This window comes from Myotis nattereri, assembly GCF_964212035.1.
Source record: "Myotis nattereri genome assembly, chromosome: 6".
NCBI classification, from domain to species: domain Eukaryota; kingdom Metazoa; phylum Chordata; class Mammalia; order Chiroptera; family Vespertilionidae; genus Myotis; species Myotis nattereri.
Genome location: NC_138081.1, coordinates 78,844,894 through 78,856,940, shown reverse-complemented (window position 1 = coordinate 78,856,940; position 12,047 = coordinate 78,844,894). Strand labels below are relative to the sequence as shown.

General features: G+C 38.8%; 1 protein-coding gene across 1 annotated transcript in view; it reads right to left on the bottom strand.

Moving 5' to 3' along the window:
- Window positions 1-12,047, bottom strand: part of MOXD1 (monooxygenase DBH like 1) — a 78,738-nt gene that overhangs the window by 15,065 nt on the left and 51,626 nt on the right. Inside the window, exons 5-9 of the mRNA XM_081094450.1 lie at window positions 7,666-7,845; window positions 7,047-7,149; window positions 4,833-4,999; window positions 2,646-2,837; window positions 1,073-1,132 (exon numbers count right to left, since the gene is read on the bottom strand). Of these exons, the coding sequence (XP_080950576.1) occupies window positions 1,073-1,132; window positions 2,646-2,837; window positions 4,833-4,999; window positions 7,047-7,149; window positions 7,666-7,845 (702 nt within the window). The remainder of the gene's footprint in view (window positions 1-1,072; window positions 1,133-2,645; window positions 2,838-4,832; window positions 5,000-7,046; window positions 7,150-7,665; window positions 7,846-12,047) is intronic.

Sequence of the window (12,047 nt, the reverse complement as noted above, 5' to 3'; positions counted from 1 at the left end):
ATTTTCTTAAATACTAAAGTATAATTAATTTTAGATATTACCAAGTTTGAGATTTTTGATGTAGAAAATTACGTATCTGTGAATAAAGTGTTTTTCGCCTCTTGGCTTCTTTTCTAGCCTTGTCTCTCATTTTCTTCTTTCTCAGTGCAATTTTGAATGGAAATAGTGATAATGAATATCCTTGTCATCCTGATTTTCAACAAATACTTCATCTAATTCTTCATTTAGTTTGATATTTGCTATAGATTTTTCATAACCAATTTTTATCTTAAGAAAATTCTCTCTCTTACTCTTGGTTTGCTAAATGTTCCTCTCTCCCCCATGGCTGACTTAAATATTAAACTGAGGCATCTTTTTCCTTCAATATCTTAATTGAAGAATGGCACCAATATATTTTCTAATTTAAAACAATTTGATATTTCTTGGCAAAACCCAAATTGGTCCTAACATTATATTTTTACATAATGCATTTTTTTTATAACGCAGGACCTGACAATACTTTGTCAAAGAGATTTCAATCGGGTACATATTGTTGACCTCATACTGCCATTCTTAAGTTTAAGATTACGCTAACTTCATAAAATGAGTTGGTGAGAGATGTTTCCCCAGAAAAGATAAGTAAACCATGAATGATCTAATTATTTAATGTTTAGCAGAACTCCCCAGTAAATCTGTTGGGATGGAATTGCTCTTTGTGTCAGAAACCCCAAGGTCATGCAATTTGTTCTTCCTTTAACAGTCTTGATTCATCTAAGTCCAGATTCATGTAGATGGTCATTAGTAACCACAGGAATTATATTAATAATATTTGGTGAGGAAAAATTAAAAGACTAAGGGTATCTTTTCATGAAAGAGTCAATAAATTACAATGCAAATATGACCATAGAATCATTAGTTATTCTGATAAAATGCTAAAACAGGTCTGACTTCGCTTTTATGATGTTTCACGTTCAAGACATTCAGGAATTTTGCTTCCCAATGGGAATGTTTTTTAGCTCTTTTCCTTCTAAAACCAAAGTTTATTCCTTCCTCTCTCTCCACAGATAAATTTTAATAATAAAAAATTTCTTACCCAAGTCATCCGGTCTCTATCTTTAGTGTTGTACCGACATTCGGTAATCAGATTATCTCCCTAAAACATAAAAGAATGAGCTTTCAGATTGCAGTTTTAGGCTGTTTTACTTATCTAATACATTTGTAGGCCAACAGTTTAACTTGCTATATGAAGGGATGCATTAAGTAATTTGATTCAAAAGAAGACGCTTGATTATTAAATTCTAGAATAATAAGCAAGCAAACAAGCAAGGTGCGCTGGGTTCAGGCAGGGCTCCCCCATGTTCTAGCTGCATGACCTTAGGTCAGGAAATGAGTCACTGGGTATAATGTGCTCATCTAAAAAATAATAATAAAAATAGCACTTGTTTTGCACAGCTATTGCAAGGGGATTAAATGACAAAACACACATTTAATTTTTAGGAGAGATTAAACACTTCATAAATGTTAGCTATAGCTACTAGCTATTGTGATTATCTCTTCATTTACATTATTTTCTTTAAAGGTCTTTAGTCATGTATTTCCTTACAACACAATTATGAGGCAAATTAATAGTAATGTACTTTTCCAGTGTTTTTCAATCTTTTGGACAATTCAGCACACATGGAAAAGAATGATTTTTTAGGCCACCCACTCAGGAAAGTGAACAGGCTACTTATGAACCAAACACAGCTAGCTCTGTGTACTAGCCCTCAGGCCTGCTCTCCGTGCCCTGCTCCTCCGGGGGACCAGGGATCAGTATCCCAACACACTTAGACCCTACTCCCAGCACACCAGTTAGGAAGCTCTGAGATGACACAATAAAACTGGTTGGAAAGCCTGAGACAAAACAACACAATAAGAGTGTGTAGGATCTTGATAATATCAGTGTTTCTCACACTACATCTTTCTACCCTCAGGGTGTAGCAAGGAAGCTCTGCATGCAGAAATCTCTCATTTCAAAAATAGTATATCAGAACTGTACTTTCAAGAATGAAATAAGGGTAGGAAATTGTATGACGATCTTGATAGTCACGGGATAAAAATTTTCGAAAAAAATGATTGCAAAAAAATTTTTTTAAGCCTTCATTATTGTAGGGCATAAAATTTTCTTCTGCTTCCTCCTGCCATGACCCCAAGTATTGTTGCAAGCAGATTACACAGCACAGCATAATTAGCTATGTCCCAAACACCTTTGCCAAATGAAAGAATTATCCTTATGATGATGTTTACTAAAATGAAACTTCTAAAAAAATATCCCATGGGGTAAGGAATCCCCTGATTTTCCCTTTACCATAATTGCAGCCAAAAGTTTCAACTGGGGAGTCAAATAAGAAAAGAGCAATGCTAATGCTCAGAACCTGATTTTTATATTCTTTTTAAATCAACTTGAAGCGCCCCTGGGAATAGTAAGAAAAATGAGTTTTGATTTTGGAAAACAGATCAAACACATTCCATCTGGGTTGTGCAATACCCGTGGTGGGTGGCTTTAGGAATAAGGATACCATGCACAATTCATTTCACCACTAGAAACCTTGCTAATTATCAGCAGATATATGTCTCGTGACTTTTATAAATTCAGTGGAAAAAAAACAACAATACAACATTCATACTGGTAAGATGGTTCTTTCTTCCTTTAGGTACTGAAACTCCTGGAAATTGAAGTCAAAACTGTCATCATAAGCAAGTAATTTCATTTCTTCCCCTTTGCGAAAGTGACGGAGCCTGATGCCTCTGCCAGCCAGGTGAGCGTGGAGCAGAACAGCAAACACGTGGATCCCGCTTGGCTTTTCAGCTTCCAGAGCCTGCGGGGTGGGGAGTGAGGAGTGGGGAGAGTGGAAAACTTGATTAGCCCAAACAAGTGTGCATTCAGACAGTTCGCATTCAAAGAGACTTGGAGAGACAACTGAGAAGAAAGCTAAAGCAATTTAAGCGAATGCTTGAGCCACCAAACATGTTGAATTTGGATTTTTCATGACATTCCTATCAGTATTATCATTAGGAAACAATATTTGCTGGAAGAAAAGTAAAGCACTAATGCTACCCAGCTGGCATGGCTCAGTGGTTGAGTGTCAACCAATGAACTAGGAGGCCACTGTTCAATTCCCAGTCAGGGCACATGTCCAGGTTATGGGCTCGATCAGAGAGAGAATCACGGATGGGCAAGAGGCAGCCCATCAGTGATTCTCTCTCACCATTGATGTTTCTATTTCTCTTTCCCTTTCTAAAATCAATAAAAATATCCTATATAATAAAAGGCTAATATGCAAATCAACCGAACAGCAGAATGACCGGTCGCTATGATGTGCAATGACCACCAGGGGGCAGACGATCAACGCAGGAGCTGCCCCCTGGTGTGAGTTCCCACAGGGGGAGTGTTGCTCAGCCAGAAGCCAGTCTCATGGCTGGTGAGTGCAGCGGCGGTGGCACTCACCTCCACAGTAGTGCTAAGGACCCCTCGGAGGATGTCTGCCTGCCGGCTTAGGCCTGCTACCAGCCTAAGCTGGCAGGCGGACATACCCCAAGGGGTCCTGGGACTGCTAGAGGGCACAGGCCAAGCTGAGTCCCCCCCCCCCCCCCCAGTGCACGAATGTTGTTCACCAGGCCTCTAATTTAAGAAAAAAAAAAGAACTAATTCTGACTGAAGATTTACCAGATCACTCTTAAATGTTATCTTTCTTTTTCCTTCTTTTAGGAGCTAAAGAGGAAGTCAAGACTCCTGGCAAAAATATCCCAGTATGTTAGTAACCTGCAAATTCAAACTCTTAAAAGGAGAAATTATTCCACACTAACAGATAAGAAAACCAAGCGGGAGAGGGGCATTACATGACTTGCCCATGGTCCTACAGCTAGTAAGTGATGCCATGGCTATCTGAATTCTGGTCAAAATAACTCAGAAGAATATGTTTCCACTTTACCAGCCTGCCACACTCCCTACAACTGTGCCAGCTTTTAATTCATAAAGAATACGATCCATCTTGAAGCACTTTCATTGAAAAGAACTATACATGGAAGCAGCCATTGTTAAATATTTATACACTAGAGGCCCAATGCATGAAATCCGTGCACGAGTAGCTTCCCTAATGGCTGCCTGCTGCCGGCAAGGGCCTCCCTTCATTCCGCGCTGCCCCCTGGTGGTCAGTGCACATCATAGCGAGCAATCGAACTCCCGGTCAGTCAAACTCCTGAGGGGACACTCTGCATATTAGGCTTTTATATATAAAGATGTACTTATCTTGTCCAATATGTATTTTATGTTAGTTATTCTTGCTCTTTGGATAAAGAAGGGGGGAAAACGATGAAGCAAAGAAAAGAGAAAAAAATTGAAAATGGATAATGAAAAAAACAAATAGAGATGAAAGGTAAAGTTGACGAATGAAAACTACACAAATGGAAAAAGAAATTTTAAAGGATAAAGTGTCCAATATGAAATAAACAAAGGAGGTGGGGCTAGGAAGGAAAACACGCTGAAAGTCATTCTTGTCTTTAGAATTCTACTCCCGCAGCCCTCAAGATTTAAAAAAGCAATCAAAGTAAAAAAGCAATCAAACATACTGCCGGTAAGTAGTATGAAAACAGTTTTTTAAGATTAGTGACCACAAGGCCCATCTGCCTTGTTCATCACTAGTAATGACTACTGTCCCAGTTTAATTATTAATACTACCCCCATTTACTCTAAAAGGTACCCTAATTTGAATCACAAGAAAAATATTAATAATGAACAAGCATGGAATTTTCCAGTTTTCTAAGAGCATTGATTAATCTGTAAAGAGCAGCACATAGATGGAGATGAAGCATACCTCTTCCAGGCATTCCAGAGTGCAGTGACCCTCAGACTGGAACTCGGGCATACCGGGAGGGATCGTGTGGAAGAGGCTTACCCAGAGGCCAGCCTCTATCACCCCGGCATCATATTTCCTTGTATCTGTTGTGTGAAATAACCTCAGTCCCGAATTATCTATCAAGCCTAAAACAAGAGCAAATAAATAAAAGTGAGTTTTCATTCTTAAAAGTAATTCCCTATATTTAGTTGAAGTGGTTCCTTCATTTTCCCTAAAAATCTCACAAGGAAAAGGAATATAAGCAAAGATTGATGGAAGACAACATTCGGCTTCACAAATGGAAATTGAAAGTCAAGTTGCCATATTGCCTGCATACCACAGGAGAAATGTTTGCGTTGTCTATCTGACATATTCCACAATTATCTAACATGAAGACAGAATCCTAAAGTTATTCATTAAAATGTAGAAGAACTCAATAAAAGTCTTATATTGTTTTCAGGTACAGTTCAGTGATATTTACATAAAGGTGAAAATTGCTTGGTCCAGAAGCCATCTGCTGATGGAGAAAACTATTAATTGCTAACTTTCTTTATAGTGTGTCATCATTCTTTCAGTTGTTCAACAGTTATTCCATCAACATTAATGGAGACTTTATTATGTAAAAAGCACTACAATAAGCATTGTGGAATGAAAGACGAATTATGCACATTCCTTGCTGTGACATACTTATAAGGAGGGAAATTATGAATCCCAAACTTCATAAATCTGTTCCATTAATTTTGAAATTAGTTGACTCCTTCCTATAGTGACTCCTACCTATGAGTACTAAATTGACCCTTTGGATCAATTAGCATATATATAATTTATTATTAACTGGTATGATTATTTTATTATTTTTCTTTATACTATAATTTCCACAGGTGGAAACAGTGTCTGTTTTTCACAAACATTATATCATTAAGCACAGACCCAGCACATAGTTGGTGTTCAGTATTTGCTGAATAATTGCATGAATCAATGTATAATGAAAACTTTATTATCTTGCAATTTTTGGTTTTGGAATATTACATAAGTGAATTCAGAAATCAAATGTAAATAATTACTGCTCTTCATTTTAATATCCTATCGCACAGTATTTCTGTATAATTATTTTTTGCGTATACTTATGGTTTCCTATCACATAAAAAAATACTATTTTCCAGTGTGATGAATGGTAGTTTTACATATGTACAGATAGAAAATGTTTCACAAGCATCCTCTATTTGGAGCTAATTTACATGACAAAGGGGGGAAAGTCTATTCTTCTACTTCCTGGTAAGTAGTATGAAAATGGTTTTTTAAGATTAGTGACCACAAGGCCCATCTGCCTTGTTCATCACTAGTAATGACTATTGTCCCCGTTTAATTATTATTAGTACCCCCATTTGCCGGGAGCCGGTCCATGCTTGCTGTTTCAAGGGACCTGGCATATATGGCATACTGTTCTTAATATGTTTGCTCACCTTCTTGGCACTATGTGTTTTAACCAAGGTCTCTGAGAAAGGTTGTTTCCCCAGGTAGAGATTTGCCCCTGAAGTTAGGGAGAGAATAAAACCTCTTAACTAAGTGCCAGGCGGGTAATTAATCACTTTAACTATGAACAATCATGCTTAAGCTACATAATCTTTACTCCCTGGAATGGAGATAAGAAACACCCTAACCTTTGGAATAGAGATTGATAGGATTGGAATCAACTGGTATAAATACAGATGTAACAAGACAGAACTTAGAAGACAGAACCTACACAGAACCTAGAGACAGAATCTAGCGAGAGAACATGGCAAAAGATCCTGGACAGAAACTGGCGACAGAACCTGGCTGGAGAACCTGGAGAACCTAGCAAGAGAACATGGACACAGAACCTGGCTGGAGATCCTAGCCAGAACTTCGCTGGAGATCCAGACCAGAACTTGGCTGGAGATCCTGGCTAGAGGAACCTGGCTAGGCTGCTGATCAACTGAATGCTGTCTCCGTGTCATTCCTTCTTCGCCGACTCTGTCCACACCTTTGGGGACCCCTGGACCCGCTGGGGCTGGACCCCAGCACCCATTTACTCTAAAAAGTACCCTAATTTGAATCACAACATATAAGTTAATTCTTTCTAACAATGGATGCTATTTTGTTTCAACTCTAAGACAGAAGTTACAAAACTTTGTAAAAATCATAGGTAGAATATATAAAAAATAAACTCACCTTCCTCATATGTCGGATTGTCATAATGAACTTCCAGAAGCACATAACGAGGATCTAACGGAGTGCCGAGGGACAACCCAACATGAGGTGGATAGGAAAAAGCCTAAATTAGGAAAATTTCATGAGAAATTGCCCTGTGCAAGTCCCTGAAAGTTCTACTCTTCTCAAAAATCAACTATTCTCAAAGAGATTTCAACATACTGAAACTCCAACAATCTATCGTTGATAAAATAAAATGGCTTAAAAAAAATTACTTTCCTTGGAAAGAAGAATAAGCCACCCTCATATCAAAAAATAGTGTATGGCACTCTAGCCAGTTTTGCTCAGGGGATAGAGCATCAGCTTGCATGTCCCGGGTTTGATTCTGGTCAGGGGCACATGCCCGGGGTTGTGGGCTCGATCCCCAGTAGGGAGTGTGCAGGAGACAGTCGATCAATGATTCTCTCTCATTATTGAGGTTTCTATCTCTCTCCCCCTCTCCCTTCCTCTCTGAAATCAATAGAAATATATATTTTAAAAAAGAATAGTGTATAAAGCTTTACTTATAAGCACATATTGGAATCATAGCGGAAAAAATGATCACTTAAGTGGGTTCCATCTCAGTAATCATGAGCCCCACCTCTCCACCAATGGCCCAGGCAAAAATCACGGTCTCGCAGGTGTGGAAGGCGTCAGGCATGTTAGGGTGGTAGCACTCATGGCCGTAGTCCAGAACACTGTCGTTCAAGTTGCTGTTGCACTGATAGACCAGGATGTGATGGACCAGACTCTCATGGCCTCTCTGTATCACTGGCTCAACCTACACATGCACAAAGCAGAGGGAGGATGGGATGAATTAAACCTGTAATACTACCAACAGTAAAAAGTATATACCATTTGCAGCAGCATGGATGGAACTGGAGAGCATTATGCTAAGTGAAATAAGCCAGTCAGAGAAAGATAAATATCGCATGTTCTCACTCATTTATGGAATTTAATGAACAACATAAACTGATGAACAAAAACAGATCTAGAGACAGAGAAGCATCGATCAGACTGTCAAACCTCAGAGGGAAGGTAGGGGAGGGTGGGGATAAGGGGGAGAGATCAACCAAAGGACTTGCATGTACGCATATAAGCCCAACCAATGGACACAAACAACAGGGGGGTGAGGGCATGAATGGGGGGGGTGGGGAGCAATGGAGGGAAAAGGACACATATGTAATACCTTAATCAATAAAGAAAAAATAATAGTAAAATAAAATAATAAAAAAGTATATGGAAACTCTTTGTACTTTCTGTGTTATTTTCTGTAAACCTAAGCTCTAAGAAATAAAGTCTATTAATTAAAACAAAAATAAATAAATAAATAAATAAATAAATAAATAAGTAAGTAAATCTGCCTACCACATCACAAAAACATCAAACTAGCATAAATGATTATCAGTTTTCAAGAAATGGTTTTCTCCAAGCATGTAAAGGTTATATGGTTCAGGAATAATTTGTTGTGAAGATGATAATGACGATGATGATGATGATGATGATGATGACAACCATGGCAACAGTACAGAGGAGATAAGCGTTCATCCAAGAATCACAGGACTTGACTAATCTGTTGTTTCTTTAACTCACCTTTGTTTCCCTTGCCACTCTGCATAATAGATGTTTCAAAACTTGCTTTCCCTCTTCTAGGCCATACTTTTTCCTGGCTCTTCTTTAGCCTCCCTCTCTCCCACCTCAAAACTTTATCTTCACTAATCCCTACTGGAGGTGATAGATGATATCTCATTCATCTATCTATCTTTCTGATGCTGAGCATAGAGCTGGACACAAAGTAAAGCTCAATAATGGATATTTTTATTTTAGGATTTAGAAACAAATTCTATTTTCTCTAATAGTAAAATTAGAATGTGGGAGAGATGCAAAAGAAAACATTGTTGTGATGTGCTCCTGTGATACCTCTCAAATCAGAAGAGGGGAGGTAGAAACCAGTGAAAATAGAATAAGCAGGGAAGCTAGCCCTCAGGGTGAAAGCACGGTCCATGAGAGCATGCTCCTTCCATCCTCCCTTCTGTGAGTTCCCTTCATAACACTCTCCCACTTCAGTCCAGGAGCTCAGAGAGAGCAAGGCATATCCTCACCTCACAAAGAGCCTTATATCCAGAGCAAGTGCGTGAACCCTGTACTTAGCCTAGCTGCGTCATTGGTGTTCCAATCGGTCACATGGTTCTCTAAACCTTCTGTTTGTCTGACACAGAATCCCTGATGTGCTCCTAAATTTCCAAAAGGCTCTCTGTGTTAGGGCTCATCCACATTTATGCTTGTAGCCTCCACTACTCAAATGCAGGTAATGCATTTTGAAACTCTTGCTTGTTCTCTGCTTCAGACATGCATGCAAAGATGAAGTGTGTTCAGCTATTTTCTCCTAAGGCTTTCCTACAGTTTTCTACAGAGTTTTACCATTTTTAAAAAATAGTAAAATCCAAGCAGCAGAAAAGAGAAATGGTAGATAGTAGGTAAAGATCTGAATAGGCAGTCAGGGACTTGAGTTTTTAAATCCAACTTTCTTTGGTGTTGCTAGTGAGTTATGCCTTTCTTACCATATGCACACTTTTAAGATCACATACAGAGAAATGACATTGGCATGGCTTTGTCTGCACTTGTCTTTAAAACACTGTGTGCCCTGAAGGCAGAAACAATTTTTTTTTTTTGCTTGGAAATGACAGTTATGATTCAAGCATGGTTGCATAATACACAATGATTACACAAAAGGGTAACCCAGAATGTCCATTGGATTTTAGTTTCCACATGTAGTTTAAGCTTTCTTGTGAGACTTGGTTTATTTGGGCACCTCAGTACTCCAAGGGGGACAGGGCCCTGCTAATATGTACACAGTAAGATATTTAGGCACATGCGAGCTTTTTGCTAAGTGTCTTAAAAGTTCAGGAAGAACCTGTAGGTTGTACTGCGTTCTACAAGGTAGGTCCTGGAAAGGAGTTGTTAGGACAAAATAGTTGGCTGTTGCCAAGGCAGCCACAGAAACTAGTAGTCTTCATCGAGGCATAGCAAGAGTGAGCTAAGAGTGCATGCAGAAATGTGAGGCTGGGTGGTGCCTGACATTAAGATGCTTAAAAAATGGGCGAGGAGCCTAAATAGGCACTTCTCCAAAGAGGACATACAGATTGCCAATAGGCATATGAAAAGATGCTCAATGTCACTAATCATCAGAGAAATGCAAATTTAAAGCACAATGAGACATTACCTCACACCTGTCAGAATGGCAACCATCAATAAATCAAACAACAACAAGTACTGGCGCGAATGTGGAGAAAAGGGAACCCTTGTGCACTGCTGGTGGGAATGCAGACTGGTGCAGCCACTGTGGAAAGCAGTACAGAGTTACCTCCAAAAATTAAAAATGGAACCTCCTTATGACCCAACGATTCTACTACTGGGAACTTATCCTAAGAAACTTGAAACACTAATTCGAATTAATATATGCATCCCTATGTTCATTGCAGTGTTATTTACAATAACCAAGATTTGGAAGAAGCCCAAGCTCCCATCAGCAGATGAGTGGATAAAAAAAAGCTATGGTACATTTGCACAGTGGAATACTACTTGGCCATAAAAAGGGCATCTTACCCTTTGCAACGGCATGGGTGGACCTGGAGAGCATTATGCAAAGAGAAATAAGCCAGTGAGAGAAAGACAAGTACCATATGATTCGCTCATATGTGGAATCTAAAGAACAAAATGAACCAGCAAGACAAACAGTGACAGACTCATAAAGGACAGGCTGACAGCTATTGCGGGGGGGGGGGGGGGGGGCAAGCGGAGGGAAAGAGAGAGAGAAAAAGAAAATTCATGAACATGAATAACAGTGTGGTGATTTCCAGGGAGAAAGGGGGGTGGAGGATGTTATAGGGAAGATAAATGGTAATGTATGGAGACTTGACTTGTGGTGATGAACACACAATACAGTCTACAGATGATGTGTTGTAGAACTGTGCACCTGAAACCTGTATAATTTTGTTAACCAATGTTCCCCCCAAGTAAATTCAATAAAAGGAAAAGAAAAAAGATGCCTCAAATAAACTTCTTCTTCTTCTTCTTTTTTTTTCAGAGAAAGGCTTCTCTTATTCATGAAAGATGGAGAAAACGTAGATGAAATGTTCAATAAACACCAATAAAGAGGAAAAAAGTATTCTGTCCCTATTATGTTACAACTGGTTTCATCTCTTTTCTCTCATTACTCTGAATGACAGCTTGAATTTCACTGAACAATCATAATAGAATGCTTGAAAATTAACATATACCATAGCTGCAAAATTAATACTTTTTCATCTCAGCCCCAGGTAAAAAACTGCAAAAATACAAAGAAAACCTTACATGTAATGACAGTGCAAGATAAGAGCTTCAACACCCTTTATAAGATTATGCTAATTCTTTTAACTCTAAAGAACTGCATAGAAGAGTAAATAAATTAAATTACATTTATATAAGAAACTATCTTAAGTGTTATTTAAACTTGCATATATAGAGTTCAAAGGTGTAAGATAAACTATTTAATTTTGCTTTATATAAACACAAAAATGGTAACTATATTTGGGAGCAAAAGAAGCTTTCACTAAGTACCAACATAATGGACTAAATCAACCAGATTGCATATAAAAGAGTTTCTTTCAAAAGTTCCATTAAAAGTAAAGGCACAAGTAACCTTAATTAAATAAGAAGCATACAGTCCCACAGAGCTTTTTTCCAGGCTTACAGTCTGGGGATGCCAGTGGATCACTCCCAGTCCCCAAATGATGGCTGCTAGTTACCTTCTGCTTCCTCAACCAGTTCCACAAATATCGGAAGCAGTCCTGGCCCTAGGCTGATATTCTTCTTCAGCTCAAGTAACGTTGAGCACTGTCTGAGGAAGGAGAGTGGCACACAAGTGCTCCCCAGCACATCCTACTCGTTGGCTGCATGCAAGTGTTAAACACCATTCTTTCTTGTCTATTCAGTACCTGTCCG